Genomic DNA, 22,714 nt, shown 5'->3' with positions numbered 1-22,714 from the left:
TAATACAGGTCAGGACCTACCAGACGTTCCACTTTGGCAACTTCTATACAGAAACAGAGAGAATCATCCATGCAGGCACCTTCTTCAGAGGACAAGTCCTTTCTTGGTTCAAGCCCTACCTGGAAGACTACCTAGATAACAAGACACTAGAACACTACAACCTGGAAACCTAGCAAATCTTTGGAAGCTTTATAGGATTCGAGTACGCCTTGAAATCATTGTTCCAGGACCTAGATAAGAAACAACAAGCCAAACAAGACTTAGCAAATCTCAAACAAACCAAGTCAACTACCAACTATACTACAGAGTTCTGAAGAATCTATGCATAACTTAATTACACCGACAACACCAAGATCTTCATATTCTACCAAGAACTTAAGGAAGAAGTAAAAGATAAGCTATCTAAGCTCAACCAACCAAACAACTTCCTACAATACGTAGAAATCGCAGTCAGAATCGATACCAGACTGTATAAACGGCAGAAAGAAAAAGGAGAAACATGCCGCCCTCAGCCAAATACCAGCAGAAAGTATATGCCACAAAGACCTAGGAACTCGCAGCCCAACTCATACTGGCAAAACAACTAACAGCACAGTAAGCCAAGCACCTCTTATAGGTAATACAGTAGACCTATGGACGTTAATGCTACAACCAGGAAGCCTCACTAGAACCACCAGGATCCAAAGAACTTCAAATGCTACAACTATAAGAAGCCTGGCCACATAGCTAGAGACTACAAGTAACCTAAACGACTTCAAAACTAACCCATACCTAAAGGCACTAAGAAAACCAATATAACAAAAAAAAAAATTCCTTACAAACAAAGAAACTGGACCGCCTACTTCAATGATAACTACTTAGTTCATTAAGAACAAAAAGAACAAGTAGGATAATACCTATAACAGCCTAAACACAGAACTATGGCAATCTCCCGACAAACCCAGAAAGGAGGCCACCTAGAACAAACCATAGTTCAGCAACTAGAGCAACAAAACCAACAGCTAATCACCAAGCTCATCTAAGCCAAAAAAGCTACATAAAACAAGAAAGATAACCCCTATATGCTTAACACATTAAAAGTTATCAAGGAATGACTTTAACTACGTATACAAGCCTAAGGGAACTTCCAGAAACAATAAGTACTCAAGAAGAACTTTAAGAACGCTCTTAAGGAGAAAAGGAGCATCAAACCTAAGAAGCCTACTAAAATAATAGCTGTAGGACAGAAGCAACTACAATAACCTAGATTTCCCCCTCCAAGACTCAGGTTCAGAGAACCCACACCCTAGAAGTCAATTAAAGTACTTAACAAAAAAATAAGCTCTAAAGAAGAACACAAGAAATCGCTTAATGAGTTCAAACCCTTAAGCAAGCTCAAAAGAAAGGCTACTAAGCAACTCAGGGATCTCAGAAGATCAAACTAAACTTCTACACAATCAACATCTTACCAAGATATTAAAAAGAAAACCAGGACAATTACATTCACACTATTCTCAAAAGAAGAAGAATCCTCTGACAAATTGGACCCTGGACAAGAAGCCTTCCATGAAAAGGAAATACAGCTCTATGAAGCCAACCAAAGCCCAACTCGTTATGACCTGGACAAACCAATAGCCGCACAAACAAGTATCGACTTCAGTGATAACCTGATGGTTAAAAAGGCTTGGCCTACCAAGAATAACTACCCCGAGTACTGACTATAGTACGAAAAGGATGAGGACGATCAAGAAGTCTGGTTCTATGGAACAGATAATACTAGAATCAACAGAAAACCAGTAGTATCTGTCCTAGAGGAACCTATATTTGGAGACCACGAGTACCTTGACTAAAAACATGCACGCTACACCAAAGTATTCTGGGCTAATTGCATCTACAACAAATACCAGTTCTACCTCCAGGACAAAGAACTCAATGACTTCTTTCCCCAGCAAAGAAAGCAGCAACTGATCCCTATGATCTACCTCCATCACCAACTCAGCACATAGATAGTCAAGGAATTCAAAGTAAGCTAATTATACATGCAGCCCAGTCCAGAACACCCAGTTCTATACTACAACGGACTAACTAAACACTGGTCTAAATGCATACACAACAAATATATAATGTATTACGTAGGAAAGGCAAAGGCCTAGAGAACCTAAACTAGAGAACAAACCCCCTTAAAGTAAAACCGGTAAACACAAAGGGAAAATTAAACCACTGATACTACTTAAAAAACTAGGAACACCAACTACACCAGGACAGTAGGCGGCAACACTAAGGAAGTCCCTATATTTAGCCACAACAACAAACGCCTTACACCTTGTTCTAAGCGTCTATATTAAAGGATAGCCCACTTAAGTCGTGATTAACAGTGGAGCACAAGCAAACCTGATATCACTACGACTAGTGAATCAATAAGGAATCACATAGAGATTCAAGAAGGATCCCTACACCCTACAAAACATGAAAGGAGAAACAGTTAAGTATAGTGGAGGCACTATTAACAGAGAAACTGCATAACTCTCTATAGTTACTTATAACCGTCAAGAACATCTAATCTTTAATATAGCATAAATAGAAGACATAGATATCATCCTTAGAATCCCATAGTTATAATAACACAACCCAAGCATAGATTAAAGAATAAGCCAACTCCAATAAAGAGATTTAACTACAAGGCAGCGTTATAAGCCACAACCCCTAAGTGAATCAAAGCAACACAGATACGTCACATACGTCAAAAGAATCAAGCCTACAAAGAACAAACAATTTAAACAATTCATTAACAATCAACAAGAAGAAGAACACCTCTCTCTAATCCCAGAACAATACTGTAAGTACACCAAACTCTTTGCTAAAGAATTAGAGACCAGCTTACCTGAACATAGCTTATACAATCACGAGATCCCGCTCAAAGAAGAAGCGCACCCAAAGTTTCATAAAATCTATAGACTCAATGAAACAGAACACAAGGCACTTAACAAATACCTCAAAGAAAACCTACACAAAGGTTACATCTAACCATTAATATCCCTTACAAAATATCCAATATTATTTATACCAAAAAAAAATAACAAACTACAACTCTATATAGATTACTAACAACTCAATAACATTACAATTAAGAACTACTACCTATTACCTCTTATCTCAGAATTACAAAACCAGCTGTACCACGCAAAATGGTTCACAGCTATCAACCTTAAAGGAGCCTACAACCTGATCAGGATAAAGGAAGGCAAGGAATAAAAGACGTGTTTCTGCACCAGGAAAAGCAACTTCAAGTACCTAGTCATACCTTTCAAACTCACCAATACACCCACCACCTTCCAAACAATAATCAACCATGTCCTAAGGGAGTTTCTAGATATGTTTATTATCGTCTACCTAGATAATATACTTATCTATTCTTGTACCCTCAAGGAACACAAAGAACACGTTCACACTATACTCCAACAACTATAAGAAACTAAATTACTAGTTAAACCCAAAAAAAGCATATTCTACAATTAATAAGTCAACTTCTTAAAATTTACCATCACACCAGGAGAAATCTAAATAAAAAATAAGAAAATTGCGGCCATTAAGGACTAGCCCTAACCTCAAAATATCAAAAATATCTAATCCTTTTTAGGATTCATTAACTTTTATTAACGATTCCTTAAAAAATATTCTAGCAAAATTAACCCCCTTATTAAGCTCACTAGAAAAAATGTACCCTTCAAATGGACCAAAGAACAAAAAAAAGCCTTTAAAGAAGTTAAGCAATAAGTTTATTTTAAACCAGTTCTGATCATTCTAGACCCAAAAAGACCTTTCAAACTAGAAACTAATGCTTCAGATTACGCTATCAGTGGACAACTTGGCCAACGCAACAACAAAGAAAAACTACACCTTTACGCTTTCTTCTCTCGAAAGCTTAGTAAAGCTAAGCTCAATTACTAAATCCACAACAAAGAACTCATAATAATTATCAAAGCTTTCCAAGAATAAAAACCTTAGTTATCCAGAACCAAACATGAAGTCAAGGTCTACACTAACCATAAGAACCTTACTTACTTTACCACCTCTAAAGTCCTCAATAAACAACAGATTAAATAGTCTGAATTCCTGTTAGAATTTAACTTCAGGATTATTTACATTAAAAGATCCAAAAACAAGAGAGCTGATACCCTAAGCCAAAGACCAGACCATAAAACCCTAGTACCAGAAGAAACTCAAGTCATTCTCAAAAAGGATAATAACAGTAACCTTATTCTGGCACAAAAACTCATTATAATCAGCACCCATGTTAATACCAGTGCAACTAGCAAAATAACACCTGAACAGATCATGGAAATTCATAGTACTAAGGCCCATAGACACCAAGGAGTTACCAAGACATTTAAACAAATTCAACAACATTACGACACACAAGTCACTTAAGCAGAAGTGGCTTCAGCAATTAAGGATTATGACATGTGCAAGAAAAGCAAAAACAGTCCACATAAACCATACAGACAATTACAACCATTACTAATGCTACCTAAAGCATGGTATTCAATCTCTCTAGACTTTATAGTTAAACTCCCAAAGTCAAAAGAACTACTCATAAAAACCTACTATAACAGCATATTAGTTATTATTGACCAACTCACAAAATACGTATACTTTATCCTGTACTTAGAATCAAGCACAGCAGAAGACCTAGCATATACGTTTTTGAAATATATTGTTAGTAACCACAGATTGCCCAAGGAAATTGTATTTAATAAAGACAAACTATTCATATCTAAGTTTTAGAAATCCCTGATTTTACAACTAAGAGCTAATCATAAGCTATTAACTGCTTTTTACCTACAAACTAATAGACAAACTAAACAAATCAACCAAATACTAGAACAATATCTACAATATTATATTAACTATAACCAAAATAATTAGGTACTACTACTACCAATAGCCCAATTTACCTACAACAGTACTATAAAAGAAAGTACCTTGAACTCCCTATTCTACCTAAATTACAGATTTAAGCCTACAGTATATAGAGAACCTTAACAAGGACTACAAGCACTAAAGGCTATAGTAAATTATAATAAATTACAAGAAATCTAAGAAAATGCTACTAAAGACCTTGAATTTATTAGGACATAAATAAAAAAATACGCTAACATATTAAGGGTTAAGGGACTAACCTTTAAAGAGGAAGATAGCATGTATCTTCTATAATGCAACATCAAAACAAAATAACTAAGTGATAAATTAGACTACAAAAAACTTAGACCTTTCAAAATCATTCAGAAAATCTTGGACGTTAACTTTAAACTTAACTTACTAGACATAATGAAGATCTATCTAGTTTTTTATATCGCACTACTTGAACCAGTACTGCAAGGATCAAACACTAACGACTATATTATTGTAGAACTAAACAAACTAGAATATGAAGTCAAATGAATTATCAATGAATGAGAGGAAAATGGAAAAGCATAATATCTCATTAAATAAAAAGGGTATAGACATAAGGACAACTCATAGGAACTAATCAAGAACCTCTAGCACTCTTAACAGCTGCTCCAGGACTATCACAACTTACAGACACTTTGGAACCAGACGCCTGCACCAACGGCCCCAAGTCCGAGAACTCATCACCAAGCCTGTACAAGGACCAGTCCATGTCATTAGGCACCTGCATGAACTATAACTCCTCCACTATTCCTTATTTATAAGTATCTAATACCGACTCTAGGGCATTAGACTTATCAATTTCTTATATACTACAACAAAAAGTTTTGGCTTGACGCTTGCGAATAAGTTTCTGAGTTTTCCGAATCCTAGATAAGCGGCTAGCTACAGTAGCCATTAAAGACTATAATTAAGCAAGCTTCTTATGAAGCCTTAAAAGCTCCTCACCTACTGCCTCCTTTTTTTTATTCTACTCCTTTTGTTGAGCATTCAATTTTTGTACTATGAACAAAGGTTAGACAGAAAAGACTGCACCCAATCAAGGGACACTCACAAGTAAAAGCCACCAAAACACCATCACAAGGCTTCTTAGCCTTGATACAGCTTTGACAGCAAGAAGAGCCTTTGCCGAAACGACAAGCGGTCTTTGTACGAAAACAACAAGTGCAAGGCATATTAGCAACAACAGAACAAGCTTCAATAAACTCCAGAAGCGCAAGGCGCTCATAATCTTTTATCTCTATCTTCTAAGATTTTGCCTTTAGTTTTAATTTTTCTATATAACTTGACATAGTGTTAGCATTATGAATAAATAAGGAAGCAAGTTTAACAACTCCTTAACCTAGGAGGGACGACCTACTTATAAGGTCTTAAGGGCAAGACCTTTGGAGGGGAGACCTGATGTTATGACCTAACAAGCATAACATAACCAGGGTTGCCCCACGGGCGCCTAGCGGTTACAAAACAAGGTTATATACAGGATAGCACAGAAACACATTAATCCCCTCTTAGAATAAAAGAACTAAGGAAAGTTACATAAAGATAAGAAGAACCAATAACAGATAAGTAGTCTATGACCCAGGACTAATATACCAAGGATCAGTCCTTATTAAGGACCAACTTCAGGAGATCAGTCCTAATAGAGCAATAATAGGATATAAGGATAATCATTCCAACTAGACTAGATACTTTTTATAGCTCTTCAGCAAGCAACTTTGTGATTCACTCTCTTATAAGTGACTCTTAGATTATCCTTCTATTATGAAGCTATAAAGCTATCTACGCCTAGACGTGCCTGACTAATCACCAGACACTAACAGACCAGCAAGATTATTAACAAGACTTACCTTACTGTTACTGAGTATCGACCTTAGCTGCCTATTAGCAAAAAACACCACTGTCGGATATCTGACTGTAACATTAGGAAGATAATCACGGAAAATACATCTTTAGTTCACCTTAACTTTAACCTAAGTACAATCATACTAACAGGTTCTCTCAGGAAGAGAGAATCCATTTAACAATTAGATTATTAGTTTTATAAAAATATAAAAGTATTAAGAAATAATATAAATAACTATAATAGTGTATAAAGAGATTAACTTTTTTATATATCTCTTAAGTTATTATTATTATTTTTATTATCTTTTTTATTCTTATTTACCTTAAAGTTAATCTTTTAGCTATATATAACTTTATTAACTAATAATATAGCGTTACTTTTTTTAGTGTTTATACCTTATATCTCTTTATATAGATCTAGTAGTCTTAACCTTTTTTTAAAAACTTACTTATACTTTAAGTAAATAATTAAAAAGTTTTTTTTTACTTTATTACTATAAAAGACCTTTCTATTATTTTTATTAAATATATTACTTGACTTATAGGTAATAGATATTTAAATAAAAAACCTTTTTTTTTTATTATTATATTTATTTTTTATTTACTTATTAGTTATAAGACTAGTAAATTAGCCCTTAATATTGATTTATACTATAAGATCTTTAAAGACTAGCTTTTTTATAATAGCTTTATTAATGTTAAGGTTTTTGTTATAGTATAGATTAAAAAGCTTCTTTATAAAGTAATAAATAAGCTTTAAAGTCTAAATAGTATAAGAGCATATTAGTATTTATTAATTAGATAAATTTTTAAAAAAAGGTAATATACTATTTAAGGATTTATTATTAACTTTATTATATTTTTTATTATTATTTTTATTATAGACTTTAGTAATATCTTAAGTAACTTCTTTATTAAGTTATTATTTCTTTATTAGCTTTTTTTTTAATTAATATAGTAGGTTTTTTTGTTTATTAGTAGTAGAGGCTAAGGTAATTAGTTAAACAACAATAGAGCCCTTTGTATTAATAAAAAGCTTTTCTTTATTTTATTAGTTACTTATTATAGAGGTATAAGTAATTATAGTAATTATTTATAGTAATCTAATAAAAAATAATAATATAGATAGAAGTAAAGGGAAATAAAGCTTATTTAGCCTAGAGAAAAGGGAAAGTAGTGAGGATAATAACCTCTATAGGGATAATAGCAATATATTACCTAATTTAAGCCTTAATAATACAAGAAACTCTACTTAATTTCAACCTGAGGTATTTTTTACTACGGTACAGCCGTTACTGCACTTATAACGCAGTCATCGATCAGGCTCCTAGTCGACTTTAGTTGCCCCGGGCTACAGAAGAGGAGGTCAACGTGTCAAGGGAAGCCTATGGGGAAGAAAATGAACACTCAGCCGTTTCCCCGGATCAAACGATGGTCAAAGATGGATTTGACCAAGCCAAGCGAGACAAGAAAAACAAACTAAATGAGCCAGAAGCAGCCTGGTCGGTAGGTTGGGCGGACTTAAAACATTTCAAGTCTTTCTTGGGGAGGAATATGCCCTCGAGCATCCTTGGTCGCTTGGCTACTCGGCTGCTGAGCTGTTGTATCTTTTTCAGATAGATTTCAGATCTAATCGTCTTCAACACCTCGAAATGCTCGGTGGAGTCATAAGTTGGGTGGCATCTCCATTAGCAGAACTGCGAAAGGGACAAACGGCTTGTCTCCGAGAGGGAACGATGCATAGTGAACCAACTTAAATAGGCGCCAAGGGCCTTAGAGGGAAGGATAAAAGGCGTTGGCGTTGTTCAGACTAGGTCCAGCGAGAAGAATGTTAGAGATGCCCAGATTGACTTGGAAGGTGGCGCGCCGGGCATGTGGCGGCAGCCGCATCACGCTTCATGGCGCTCGTAAGCCATGTATTGTAAGCCGGCGGCGTGATCGAACGGGCTTACTGGAGCTCAAGATGACCCAATAGGGATTCTTCTCCAAACGGCCAACTGGCTTGCTGACAATTTGCCGCGCAATGTCAGGGAAAATGAGGGTCACGCTACTTCTTAGTCACTTGCGACCAAGCGGCTTGGCCGCAACAGCACATCAGACAAACAAACGAACAAATAGGTATCGTAGCGCATCCCAAGAGAACCCGAGGTATAGTCTTCATTGCAGCGAGGGTTGAGGAGGGAATGTGTGCTTGTGGCACGGCATGACTTGGCGACCCAACCGGAACGCCAACGGCCCCTGCTATCATAGGTACGCAGAGAGACTACCAACAATCGAGTGGGCTATCTCCAACCATAGACATCACCATATTTGTCTCTGAAAATTCTGCATCTTTCCTCGGAAAGATCAAAAAAAATAATTCCCGCACTTTCCAATGTCAAAGTAGGTATGATTGGGACTGACGGTAGGGGTTGGCATTGAGTGTCCGGTACTTATATTATTAGATCAACGTCGGTCTCTACCAAAAATCCTTGATAGTCTAGTGGTGAGGATATCTGCTTGTCAATCGAACGATTCGCAGGGGACCGGGGTTCAATTCCCCGTCGAGGAGCTTTTTTGCACATTCTTACCATTTGAGATTCTGCTCATGAATCTGCTTTATTCAGTGTTAGCGACTGTGGTCAAGCTTGAATGTATAATCGCTCTACTCTCTCGGAGAACCCTGTGGAAGGCACCATAATCATCATCGCTGGGCAAAGGCAATGAGAGTTTTCCAATTACGTCAATGACCTCGTCTCAAGCCAGGATCTGACTCCCGCCATTCCCAACAACTATGTAGTTGGGTCTCCGCTGTTCCTGGCCCTTTTCATTGGCCTCTTCCTCGAGACCCTGTTCCAACGTTTTGCGCCCGTAGTGCATGAAATAGGCCAAAACCCCCGCGTACTGCAGCTTGTCATCATGAGTGTTTACCCAGTAACGGACAGAATTTTGCCGTTCAATTTTCAACCCATTCGCAACACCTCTTGAGTTGATGCCTAAGGTGCCGCACTCATTGAGCGGGTGCAACATCGCTAGGACGCTGGCATTGGGGTTCGCTTTCCTAGCGGCTTCCACCATCTCGGGTTCCACGCCATGCGGGGTATACAAGATCGCTTCGTCCTTCCCATCCTGGGCCGACATTCCGATGATTATGGCGTGGTACAGATTCGGGTTCACACCGCTCTCATCCGGCAAACGGAAGACGGATAGCCATTCGGGCATTTCTGGAGTGATTGGCCACTTCTTGCCGCGGACGAAATCAGGAACGATCGTAATGCTTTTGAAATGTTTCATCGCGGATATGGTCGCGGCGGCGTCTTCTACAGCAAAGACATTGATGGATGGGTCCAAGCTTCGCAACGTCGGTTGGTGTAGATGATCGGTATTGGTGTGTGTGACGAGAACCGCATCAAGCCACCGCTCGTCTTCTTCATTCGTGCCCCCGCAAGCGGTTTCCACCTCCTGGATCCAGTCTTCGACGGCCTTGAAGCTACTAAGGGCCCCTTCCTCTTTGAGCTGCATGCGCAGGAACCAGCGGGAATAGGCGTCTGAGGGTCCGCTGAGCCAAGGATCCTGTAGAATGTGGTAGAAAGATTTGCCAGTCGTGTTGTCGGGCCTCGGAACTGATATCAGCCACGTATTATCGCCATTCACGAGGGTCAAGATCGGTCTCTTGGGTGACGCTTGCACCGAGGTAAGCGTATCGATGAGCTGTGTGCGATTCATGACGAGTGTGTAATGTTCCTCAGGCGCTCTATGCGAGCAGTTTATCGCAGGCCAAGACGGCTGATGATGAGAAGGAAAAAAATACTGTTCGGGAGGAAAATGCGCCAAAGTACATTTAAGTGTCTTAAGGTGGCGCATGACATGGTTCAAAGTTAAATGCTGCCTATTCCGGGACTTTGTAGCACCGATGGAGTCATGGAAGTCTCCGGCCCGCTTGTCATCAAAACTGTATGACACTGCGTTAGTGCTGACATGCCAACGATTTGACTGGAAGCAGTCATCTCTGAAAATGTAAAATCTTGTACTAGTTTGAAATGGAGGACATACCTCATTGGCCTGGTCGGATTTGCAATCCGCAATTTCATTCATGTAGTCCGAGAGGATGCTGCGTATCAATTTCAAATGGCTGTAAAGTACAAACAGTCAACCTAGCTTGATTGCATATTTGCAGGTATTTGATACTACATATTTGCAATTCGTAAGATCTCTGTTACAAGAGTTAAATTCGCCGTACTCACAGCGATTACTTAGTTGCTGTTTCTGACTACATCATTGTCTTTTCAGCATATCAGCTCCATGAGATTCTGGAAGCCCAACAAGTTAATATTCATGATGACAGAGCGCGCGCTCAGTTTCTGAAACTTACGGCAAGTTGTTTCTTTCCATCATCTCCCTCCTTAATTTTCTCTTTTCCAAGGACTAGATCTGCCAGGACTTTCTTCCTCGTCTGGCGCTCCAATACTTTACGCTCGATAGTGCCTTTGACTACGAATCTTGTTACAGAGACGGCTTTTTCTTGACCGAGCCTGTATACCCTGGCAACAGCTTGTTCTTCTACCATAGGGTTCCATTGCGGTTCGATCAGTATGCAATGGTTTGCCACTGTCAAGTTAAGTCTTCAATTAATGTCAGTTACTGGGTAGGATGATGTGAAACGTGGAAAGCAATTGGTTTCTGACCCTTGCCCACCACAACTGATGGAAACCAGTATGACTTTGATTGTTCTTTCTGTGCAAAATCTTCTCAATGACTCTGTTCTTGTTGCGTATTTCATCGTGCCTTGATAGCGGCAGCTAGAAATACCGGACGAGTCCAAAGCCTGTTGCATCATGTCCAAAGTAGACGTCCAGAACGAAAACATAACGCTGCGTAGAAAATTGTCAATGAACAATGATCATTAAAAGGCTTAGTCTAAACCTACCATTTTTCATCCATCGGTATATTATGGACATACGACACAATTGCTTGGATTTTGCTAGGCAGTAAAGTCTCCATATGCATCATTTGAGAACCGTACGGTTGGATTGTTGGACCTTCATGTCGTATCTCCGGCGTTTGTACCTGCTGCCGGGAACATCCCAAGCACAATCTTTGCTGATTATCTCCCATGTTTGCAAGGATTTCGGGCTTTTCAAACGATTCTTGATCGTCAGTAATGTCGGTGCCGCAGTTGAGGCATGCTTCGTCCAAATTGTCGAGGATATGGTCCAGCTCGTCGATATTTGTGCTAGAATCTTCCACTGCTCCAGGTGGGGGACTGGAGTTGAGACGTATTTGCCGGCGGTTAACTCCATGGTTGCAAATATATCTCATTTGATTAACTCTTCGAAATGCGTTGATGTAAGAGGAGCTGTCAGCTGAGCCTTCGGAATGTAACGCATGATCGAGATACCGATAGGTACCATCTCTTGCCTCTTCATAGACAGCTAGCTCAATAGCAGTCATGCCTACTTCTTCCACATTTTCTTGTAAGGATGGCAGATCAATGACCTTCCTTCCTCGATGAAGAGTGATCATTTGCATCAGTTTGCGAAGCATCTTTAGTCCTTTCTCCTCAACTTGAACTTTGCAAGGATGGGTGATGTCCCTGTCAAATGACCTAGGATTGTCGTATGGATAAACTCTCAAAAATTGGAGAAGACTAAATATGTCGCGTGTCCGATTTTGTAGAGGCGTTCCTGTGATACACCAGCGATGCATTGCATCAAGCGCACGAACAGCTTTGGCATTTTGAGTCCCTGGCGACCTTATCATGTGAGCTACTCTTTTGTCAGCGACTTGTACACAGCAAATGTTACTCATATCCAGAATTTCGTACCTTCATCTAAAATCACACGGTGCCATTTTGAAGAAAGTAAGTTCAACCTAAGACTTCTCCCTCCCTGTTTGGAGGTTCTCCATTCGGATGCGACTACATTATAAGTCGTGATTACAATGTCATATTGGTCGAGTTCCGTGTGAACGGATTTCTGAGAATGCCCATGATATAACAAACTCCGAATGTTGGAGGACATGTGCCTGCGACTGTCAAATTATGATCACATGATAACACAGCTGCATTTGACTTACTCCCTGATTTGGGTATCCCAAACAACCAAGACTTGGTACGTTTTAGCGAACTGTATAGGAGTTCCATTCAACGGAGATTCACTTACGCGACAGAGGTACAACAATCAATGTTCCTTGCATCCTTTTACTAAGGTTCGTCATCTCTTGTGCATCCACACATGAACAATTCGTCGTTGGACTTCGCGCCGCAGCGACCAGCGCCAACATTGTGAGTGTTTTTCCAAGGCCCATCTCATCAGCTAAGATACCACCTCGAAAATCTTTCGGGGGATCGGCCTGAGTGAGTCCGTTGATGTTGTTTTTGTACCTTTGCCATTGAGCTGTCAGATATTCAAATAAAACCTAACAAACTAAAATATCGGGATTGAGTACCTTACCCACCCAAACTTATCTTTGTAAGATTTCCAGACATCTTGACGTGTTCCATCAAGATCCCAACCTTTTTCTCGACCGAGAAGGAAACACAATGCTTGTTTTTGGTGCCTGGAGAGTAGTAAGCATGGGTTTCTTTATATCCGTAATGTGACAAAATGACAACGGAATCATGCTCACTTATGAAGCATAGTGCAGACTAATGCTGGTTGCGGCGCTTCTTGGAATACCTCCTCATTACCCAGTTCATCAAACAACCCAACATCGTTTTTTTCGCCACTAGTAGTTGACAATTGAGTATCGTCATTGAATGCAGATGTCATGATAATCTCAACTTCCGTCAACGGCAGGCATTGTGGATTGACATAAGGAATAACAAATCTGCACCGGTCCGGGATTTGCAAAAATACGTGACATTTCTCCAGGAAAGCACCGACTGATTTGGATGATGCACGAGAGCCATAAAGATTTACACTGATTGATAATGGCGACAAGCTCCTTTTCTCAACAGGCCCCGTTCTTCGTTTTAGACTGTTGGAGGATCCCGAGTCGGACAGTCGAAGGCGTATCTCGAGCAGTACGTTAGCTTTTTCTGTAAGGGTTTTGAGCATGACGAATGCCCCGCGCGGAAGCTCATAGGAGAAAATTGAGTCATCAATGCTTTTGAGCATGTTTGTCCCATCCCAACATAAAGGCTTGAGGTCGTGGCACAGTTCTGTGCCTGCATGAGAGATCGGGGATACAGGTATCGAGTCAAGCTAATTATCTCTTCAGCTTCTGCCTCATTGTGAAATCGTGTGTTAACACAGGAGTTTTACTTACCGCGCCATAACATATTTCCGGTAAATTTGTGTTGTAAGAGGCGAGACTTAATGCATCATCATGGTCGCAGGGTCTACTTGATTTATCATCTGCATCTGGGTGGAGGATGTGCCTCTCAGGAGACTCGTCATGTTGGCAGAAGTCTAGTTTGCGGCGTTTCCGTGGAACTTCTAGCAACACGGCGTCGCTGCTGCTTGTGATCATGATTTGGCAGACATCTACCAGTGGAGACACAATCAGTAGTTATCTTGTTGGTGGGGTGGGATGGGTGCAATAGTACTCAGGTTTATTCTAGGTGTTTTATTGATATCCTATGATGGTTCGAGTAGCATTGCGGCACTCCTAATCACAGGGACAAGTTCCGTCATACTCTGAACATCGAGGTTGCCATTGGTCAAACCCTTTCGCAAGGCGTCCTCTATCTCAAGTTATTGGGGCTGAGGGCGGCTGAGTACATGGGCTTAGTCGAGGCGATGAATGCTAGCCCCACTGCTGCAGGCTAAGCATCATCGCCACAAGTTCTTGTCAGTCTACCTTCCCATCCGACTTGTATTTGGAGCCGAAAACTACACGTAGTGGATAAAGGTTTCAACTGAAGCCTCTAGATGCAACATGGGACTTTTGCCGTGCTGTCTTTTGTCCCTTCCCTCAAATCCTCACACTCTATTTATATCGGCAGTCCAGTCCTACACTGTGTATTCAAGTTAATTACAGGGAAAAGTGTTAACGAAAACAAGGCAACTTCAGCTCACGTTTGCTGCTGCGTGGAAGAAAACCAATGAGGCGGAGTCACACGATGAGGCATTCTTTCTATTGACTGGCATGTAGGCTTCCATCCATCTTTGAAAACATGCAGAACTTGGCCTCATGAGCAGCCAATAAACTCGAATAATCCGACTGCGCCCATATCTAGGTAGACTAGTGCTTATTTTCAGGCCCCATAACTGCACTGGAGAGGGCCTCCCATGGGTTTAGCAACACAGGAGGTGGTGACAGTGAATACTAAGGGGCATAGTGCGGGGTATATGTGGTTGGAAACCAATAGTATGTAAATTTGCCGCAAGTCGAAAGCCAAGTTTAGTACGTATTAGTATTCAAAAACTTGGCTTGAAGACACATGCTAACATAAATGTGTTCTTATTAATCTTCACAAACTTTCGTCCCAGCAGGCCACCTTGAACTTCGCTAGTACTGTATACTCACCATGGCACTTTATAACCTTGCTCAAAACGATTTCAACGCCCAGAACCTCAAGAACATTGAAAATGCCTTCAACAGGTTCGAATCAGCCATTTATCCCGTGGATGCCAAGTTGTTCCGCAGCCTTTCACTTGACGATGTATGGAACGCGGCCAAGGTAGTCGAGCGTGAACAAAGCCATCGCAGAGCTTTACGTAACAGCCGCCGGATAGAACCATTATTCGAGGCCTTGAAAACTCTTGGAGTCTTGCTTGGGCCGTTGTGCCAGGGTGTGCCATTCCTATGTTTCGCATGGGTACGTGAGTTGTGAATTTGACATGAAGCGTTGAGACCTAACCTTTAACTTACGACATCTACGTATCTGCAGGCGCCTATCAAACTATCACTTGTGGTGTGTCCATAATCTACTTATTCTCAATATGGATAGGTCGTAGATATCAAGCTCACAATCATGAATGACAGATATTCGATCGGAACATCACAGCATACGAAAACTTGATTGAAGTCTATGCACAGATATCAAAGAACCTACCGCGATTCGAGCGATTGAGCGACGCTTTTCGCAGCCAGCCAGAATTCCAAAGTGTGCTTGTCGATGTTTACACAGATATACTTGACGTCCATCTCGAGGTATACAAGATTGCCCGACAAAGTGGTAAGATCCAAACCGTTGCCGAAAATAGCATATGTCTCCCGCTAATAGCAGAAAAAGGCTGGAGAAGGTTTTTCGATTCATGTTGGAGAGATTCTAGTCATCGATTCAAAGCGATTCTGACACGACTCGCAACTAATAGAGATCTGGTTGATCGAGAAGCTGCCAGCTTCGAGATCATCGAGTCAAAGGACGATAGAAGGAGAGCAATGATCGAATCAGATAAAAGAGACAAGGAAAGACTCGATGAGTATTCCCGTCACGTCTTTGAGTGGTTAGACCTTGCTGGCAAGGACAGGGAACAAGAAGATCTTTTGAATGACTTCCAAGAGGCGCGGATTCAAAACACTTGCACTTGGCTGATGGAACATAATGAGACTAGGACATGGCTTGACGAAGAAGATCGTCGACAAGTCCTATGGCTCAAAGGAAAACCTGGTTCTGGTTTGTCCTCCTGGTAATTAGCCCAAGCTTTCACTCAAATATTTAACACTTTCGACGTAGGGAAATCGACGCTTGCCGCGTACCTTGCAGAAAAGGCACCGATGTCATCTAGATCATTTCTGATGTGCTGCATGAGCTCTGAACTTCTTCGGAATGGCGATGGCGATCCTGCCAGTACAATACTACGATTGTTCTGCGCTCAGATGCTACGAAATAATCGTCTATTGCTTCCATTCATATACGAGGAGTATGTGAGACTTAATTGCACAATCTCGCTCAGAAGAGTCCGAGAGATAACAAAACTACTCCTGGACTCGATCGGACATGGTTTTTTGGTTGTCGATGGACTGGACGAGTACAGTGATCTTGATCAGGTACGCATTATTGATGAATTATCACGGCTGTTAAAACCGTGCACAGACGCACCGGACGAGGACACCTTTTCAAGTGTCAAACTCCTTCTTTGTTGCAGAGAGACTCCGCTTATCCTCCGAGAATTCAATAAAAGATGGAAACGACGGGCACTAATAAATCTCACAAAAGAGAGCGTTCATGTGTCGGCAGATATCTCTAGGCTTATCACTGTCAAACTAAGAAGTTTTCTTGAGGATTTCGAAGAAACAGTGTTGGAAGAAGTACGCACAACTCTCACTCGGAAAGCAGAAGGTGAGCCTGCTTAAAATCTTCTTGATGTAAGAATACTAGTGTTTACATGACTTTGTGATTATAGGCATGTTCTTGTGGGTGCACCTCATCATGGGCATGCTGCAAAACCAATCGAGTGTCGAGGACTTAATGTCAACCATTGATCGGCTGCCAATGGGTCTTACAGGGGTGTGAGTAATATCGAGCAATCAATTCACACCTAAGTTTTGACGTTTGGGTCAGATATCAAACTATCCTGGGAAGGATCAATAATTATCCATCTGATGTCGAGAAAAGCAACTGCGAGAGAATTTTAGGGCTCCTAACATATTCTCTGCGCCCTATGAAGAGTCACGAAGTTTGTGACGCTGTTGTGTTTCACAAAGATCACGGTACTCTCAATCAAACGACTAAGCTTGATAAGAAAGTGCTCAATCTTTGCAAACCACTCATAGAAGAGAGACAAAGTGGACAAATATGTCTTGTACACTTTACTGCCAGAAAGTGAGCTTGTGCATCTATGCTAGCTGGAGAAAGCTAATTCATCACTTGCCCTCTAGATACCTTCTCAGTAAACACAGCGGACCTTTCTTGTCGCCTTCCAAAGTTAATACCGAGATTGCCTTGTCTTGTCTCCGGTATTTGTCAACAAGCAGAGTTTTTTTATCGCCAATGAAGCACGCAGACTCAGTGATACAAGTCATAAGGGGATACCATGACTTCTTCCCTTACGCACACGAATTCTGGTTTGATCACCTGTTGTCTAGTTTTGATACTGCTGGTGAGAGGGACTCAGAGAGGCTTCGTCTTCAAGCTATGACAGTCTGGCAACTTTTCGATAAAGTCAACTCGGAAAATCAAGTAGCTACAGTCGGCACCGAGAGCATTGAAGATGATACAACTTCCACCCGAGCTCGCCTCTTCTCTTTTTTAGGACCGGTCAAGGAGTATCTAGGTTTCAGAAATGGTAAACCTGAGGCATCTAGAAAGGTTTGCAAGCCATTAGGTACGATTACCTTCTTGCATAGATAGACTACGAAAAGCTGACTCATATCCAAAAGATGCGGAGCAAGACCCTACCAGGCTTTCTGAAAGCTACCTAAATTACAGCTCAATATTGGAGTCCCTGCTCAAAGACAATCATGCTTTCGACGAATATATGTTGCTTGTTAGATCCAATGAGCTGAGGGAGTTTAAGGAGCGACATGCAGAAGGGGCCTTCAGGTGCCGCTGGGCTGGGTGTATACAAGGTTGGTTCGGGTTTCAAAGTGAGCAACAACGCGAGAGCCACGAAAAGTCACACAAGCAACAATTTCGATGTCAAGATCCTGATTGTTTTCTTGGTTTCGACTCAAAACAAGCGTTACGCAATCACAAACGCCAGTATCATGTCAAAGAGAGCGACTGGGTGGTTCGAAAGAGAGCCCATCCAGAGCAAGACGTTGGTCCTGAGCAACGTAACGCCGGCGAATACGCCGCTATGCCTCTCGCTGGAGCGCTCTACGAGCTCCCATGGTACGTGTCACCGAATTTTGACATCGTCCAACAAAATGCTTGCGGACTTGCAGCAGAAACGCATAAGGAGGAACTTGTAGGAATCCTGGAAAGAATGCCACAGTTGATCAAGGACGAACTTAAACATGCCGAGGTTGATCCGTTAGAATACCATTTCAGGAAGAAAGCAATCAGAGAATTTCGACAGCTGCAAGATGAAGCGTTAACCAAAAAGAAAGAGACGGCAAACGGATCAACCGAGGACCGACCTACAAAACATCGACATTTGCTTAAAAACACTGCCAGATTGGAATTTTGCGAAGAAGCAATTGATAATTCGTTGAACAGTGTTCTTGAAATGGTAAAGTGTCGTCCAAACAGAAATGTAGGGTTGGCTGGAGAATGGACTGAGGACGTGAGCCAATTTTGGAAAGACTGACGATAGAGATCAATTCGCGGCTATCGCTCATTGAATCTATGTGGCAAAATGCCTGTGCTTAAGAGGCCCCAGGTGATCTCATTAGCCATAGTTTCCATCAATAGACTGTCGCCTTTGCCTGGCGGAAGTCAGCTCCCCTTTGCATCTTCGCAAAATCTATCAGGGGAGCATCAGTGTAAGACTTATTGACAACATGGGACAAAGTACTTCTCAGAGTTATTTGACAATCAACCATATGATTCCCTTTCTCATTAGTGACTATCAGTATTCTCTCGCTTGTTTAACACGTATTTAACTGCCTCCTTAAGCATCAATAAATTGCGGCTTAGACCGCAGTAGATGGGACAACGACTAATCACTGTCTATGTAGGCCAACGAGGCTGCTGGCAGACCAACATAGCCTCTCTTGGGTAGATCTGTGTGTTGCAAAGGAGGATGGTCAGGGTACTATTATCATGAGACAAGCAGTTCAATTGACTTCCACAGCCGGATAGTGTGCAACAACAGCCAACCCATGATCATAATGTATACTCAGGGCCCAGTATTTAATTACATGGTACGAGAAAAAAGTATTCTACAAGAACGTGACCGGCTCACGGTACAGTAATTAATCGACATAGGAAAAGGGTATCTTCCGGTTTCCGTCGTAGATAAACATCACGCCAACTTTTTCGCTTGCTCCTCCAATGTTCGAATGAGTTTGCTCTTCTGCCGAATGTTCTTGCCCCATTTCAAGAAGATGAAAGGCACCGGCATGAGCACGACCTCGGCGACGCCGACGGTGATGCCTGCAATTCGCGGCGTCAGCGCAGCATACATACTCTTGCCCACTAGCACTAAGATAGCGCCCAAAATTGATCTGAAGACAAGGTTTCCGGCGGATGCAGATGTGGCGTACATGCCGAAGACCTTGGAAATGTAACTTGTTCCGTAGATGAAAACAAGGCCGAAGCCGTAGCCAAAAGGAACGCCGGACAAAACGCTCCAGTAAAAGGGAATATCTACGGGTAAGGAAGTGAGAGCGAATGAAAGTTGGCCAATTGGCTCGAGCACTGCGCCGATGCAGATGAGAAGGACAGTGGCTTCGGGTTCTGGCTGACCAGTTTCGGGGTTCTTTGGTTGTCGGGTCACCAACTTTCGCAGTAGTGGCTCGGTGGCAAGGACCAGTGCGATACCGACAAAGATCCCGAGGTATGCCAGTCCAGAAATGGCCGTGGACCAGCCACGCTCGGTTTGGTATACAATAGGAAAGGCGACGTATGCCAGCTGAACGATGCCATAAATGACAGAGATGTAAATGTTCCAGAACATGAGAACCGGCTCAGTGAATGAGAGAATGAAAGGCCGAGAGACAGCAGTTCTGATTCTGCGGAACATGGGTACCGTGTCATCAAAGTCAGACCAATAGCGGTGATCCTCCTCGTCTTGCCGCTTCTGGGCTGCCTTCTTCCGGAGAAGCGTTGGTCTGTATGTCTCGGGAATAGTCATGATGAAGAGAGCCCCGACAGCTGTTGAGATCAATGACATCCAGTTGAGTGATCTCCAGCCGAATGATTCGACCAAGAATCCACCCTATCATAGACTGTTAGATGATTTCATATGTGCCTAATGATGTTTTGTTGCTTACCATGAGTGGTCCTAGCACCGGACCATTGAGAGGACCGAAAGAGTACACTGACATCGCAAGGGGCAGATATTTAGGGTTAGTGATGTCCATAATGGACCCTCCCACGTTAGAGAGCATGACGCTTCCGGCAACCGCACTTCATTGTTCCGTCAGCCTAGGTTCTCTAAAGTTGTGATGTGAGGAATTGACTTACCCCAAGAAACGCGCAACAATCACCATGGTGAAGTTAGTCGCAAGGGCAGCGATGGGTATCAACCCGAGAAATATCGAGAGGCCGCCGATGTACATTGGTCTCCGCCCAAAGGTCTCACTCAGTGGTGCCATGATGAGGGCTCCCAGCGCCAGGCCCACCAGGTATAAAGAGATCCCAAGCAGAGGCAGCGAAGCGTTGGTGATGTGAAACTCCGCAGACATCTGATTGATACCACTTGAGTATGCTGTGGAATAGATACCGGTCGCCAGTGTTGTGAAAGCAAACACGCCGATAACAACGATCCGGTAGGCAGTCGACCAGTTTTGGGGGTCGTCTGGGTCTCCATCCCAGAAGTCGACGCGGAAGGCCGTCAATGCTTTGGGTACATCGTCTTCGTGATCAGGTTGATCATACTTCTCAAACTCCTTGACGTCGAAGTCGAAGTCGGGTACGTAAAAGGACCATCGCGGCGGCAGTGCTGTCTTCTCGTTGAAGACGCCTTCGATGTATTCGTTGGCGACGGGGTAGTAAGAAAGTCGGCTCAGCCGCTGGATGCGAGAGAAATTGCCGGGAGGTGTTGGTTGGAAGCGTTGACTTCTTCGCATCCATGAGCTTCTAGGGTTGAGAAGAGAATGCCGGCCTGGCGGTGGTCTTGGTGGAAGAGGAGCAAATCTAGTCTGCTTCTGCCCATTCGGAGGAGGGAAGACATTTAGCCTGGCAGGGTCAGGTACTTGCATCGAGTTCGACATTGTGATAGTTCATACTGCTTGCTTCTAGCGGTGAATGAAAGAGGGAAGGTCAGTCGATGCTGGGCCTCAGTGGGTGATAACTGCAGAGGCAGGGAAAGAAGCCCGCCGAAGATGGGGACCGACCCTATCAAGACTTCAACTTTCAAGGGGCTTGAACCACATCATTCTCGCTTGTGGTACAATGCTTGTCTTGGGTAATTGATGACAGCGTCTACGAGTCTAAGGACACCCACATGCCATACGTCGTCGTAGTGCCCAGCCCGGGGTGGCTGATGAGCGGCTGTTCGGCTGGGGACCCTGGTGCTTTGGATCAACGGGGGTGTTCTTGGGCGTGGATCGGGGATAACGCAGCGCTGACCCTGGCAGGATTAATCTGTCTGAGGGCTCCTGAATCACCCAGAACATGACGGCCCCACCGCCGCGCGACCGCAGCAGAGGCTCTCAAGTGCATGTAGAACCCGGTCACTACGCGTTAACCCCACGTGCCGTCTCGGCTGCGTTATAACAGAACTGTTTTAAGGACTTTTACCCGACATGCAGTGGACCATGTTGGTCGAGTCAATGCGACGCTGGTGAAGTTTTCATGTTTGGACTAGGGGCCCCCTGTCGGGTCATGGTCCGTCCTCCCAAAATTCCTGGCCCTGCACGGGAGATCATTCTGCAGGGGGAGTTCGAGGTACGGTATCGCCTGCCAGTGACAAGGAAAATGATTGCACGATATGGTCCCAAGTGCCGTGTCTGGATTGTGTGTTAGAGAAATTGCAGGTAAGCTCTTCGAGTCGAGGAAGCGGGAGCGGGGCTTCTATCTGAGTACTGGCAGCAAAAGCAAAACACAGTAATGGATGACACGCAAGTGGGTGTCATGTCCCAGATCTCTGGCAACAACGTAATCACTCATCCACCAGTCTGTAGCATGCTCCGGATTCGAATAACATCGTTTGAGGTTCTGTTTGGTGAGACTTGAGGGAATTTCGGATCATGAAATCGGCACCGTGGCCCGAGAATGAGCGGCAGTTGAGATACCACGGACGATCTCGTGGGCAAGACAAGGCAAGGTGCTGCAACCTCTTTGCAGAAGAGAGCGAAACCGAAAGCGCAATCACATGTGGATTCAATCAGAGGCAGCAAAAGAAAGGAAAAGAGAAATGAATAGTAGGCGGTATTGTCAACACGAGACAATATTTCCACTTCGCGTTAGCGTGCTGTAACTGCAACGCTCATCTAGACTGTAAAGAAGGAATGATATCGGTTC

The 22,714-nt window shown here is 42.5% G+C and overlaps 5 protein-coding genes and 1 non-coding gene across 6 annotated transcripts; 3 read left to right on the top strand and 3 right to left on the bottom strand.

Moving 5' to 3' along the window:
- Window positions 1-9,239: 9,239 nt before the first annotated feature.
- On the top strand, window positions 9,240-9,322 carry ColSpa_tRNA_142. Its single transcript is given in 2 exon segments — window positions 9,240-9,276; window positions 9,288-9,322. It is a non-coding gene; the product is annotated as a tRNA-Asp (tRNA).
- Window positions 9,323-9,507: 185 nt separating this feature from the next.
- On the bottom strand, window positions 9,508-10,476 carry ColSpa_05038 (uncharacterized protein; the record flags this gene model as incomplete). Its single annotated transcript, XM_049271250.1, has 1 exon — window positions 9,508-10,476. One exon carries the CDS (start codon window positions 10,474-10,476, stop codon window positions 9,508-9,510), a length of 969 nt encoding a protein of 322 aa, XP_049127207.1.
- A 628-nt stretch (window positions 10,477-11,104) lies between these two features.
- On the bottom strand, window positions 11,105-12,770 carry ColSpa_05037 (putative ATP-dependent RNA helicase; the record flags this gene model as incomplete). Its single annotated transcript, XM_049271249.1, has 4 exons — window positions 11,105-11,372; window positions 11,436-11,621; window positions 11,843-12,515; window positions 12,575-12,770. The coding sequence occupies 4 exons, from the start codon at window positions 12,768-12,770 to the stop codon at window positions 11,105-11,107; spliced, it is 1,323 nt and encodes a 440-aa protein (XP_049127206.1).
- A 2,453-nt stretch (window positions 12,771-15,223) lies between these two features.
- Window positions 15,224-15,431, top strand: ColSpa_05036 (uncharacterized protein; the record flags this gene model as incomplete). Its single annotated transcript, XM_049271248.1, is given in 2 exon segments — window positions 15,224-15,386; window positions 15,406-15,431. The coding sequence occupies 2 exon segments, from the start codon at window positions 15,224-15,226 to the stop codon at window positions 15,429-15,431; spliced, it is 189 nt and encodes a 62-aa protein (XP_049127205.1).
- A 2,734-nt stretch (window positions 15,432-18,165) lies between these two features.
- ColSpa_05035 (uncharacterized protein) lies at window positions 18,166-18,555 on the top strand (the record flags this gene model as incomplete). Its single annotated transcript, XM_049271247.1, has 1 exon — window positions 18,166-18,555. One exon carries the CDS (start codon window positions 18,166-18,168, stop codon window positions 18,553-18,555), a length of 390 nt encoding a protein of 129 aa, XP_049127204.1.
- Window positions 18,556-19,550: 995 nt separating this feature from the next.
- Window positions 19,551-21,462, bottom strand: ColSpa_05034 (citrinin biosynthesis cluster MFS transporter mrr1; the record flags this gene model as incomplete). The annotated part of the gene is made up of 3 exons (XM_049271246.1): window positions 19,551-20,465; window positions 20,521-20,656; window positions 20,714-21,462. 3 exons carry the CDS (start codon window positions 21,460-21,462, stop codon window positions 19,551-19,553), a joined length of 1,800 nt encoding a protein of 599 aa, XP_049127203.1.
- Window positions 21,463-22,714: the final 1,252 nt, after the last annotated feature.

This window comes from Colletotrichum spaethianum (assembly GCF_022836535.1).
Source record: "Colletotrichum spaethianum MAFF 239500 DNA, contig11, whole genome shotgun sequence".
Lineage (NCBI taxonomy): Eukaryota > Fungi > Ascomycota > Sordariomycetes > Glomerellales > Glomerellaceae > Colletotrichum > Colletotrichum spaethianum.
Note: the sequence above shows the minus strand (reverse complement) of the source record. Positions and strands in the feature narration are given on the sequence as shown.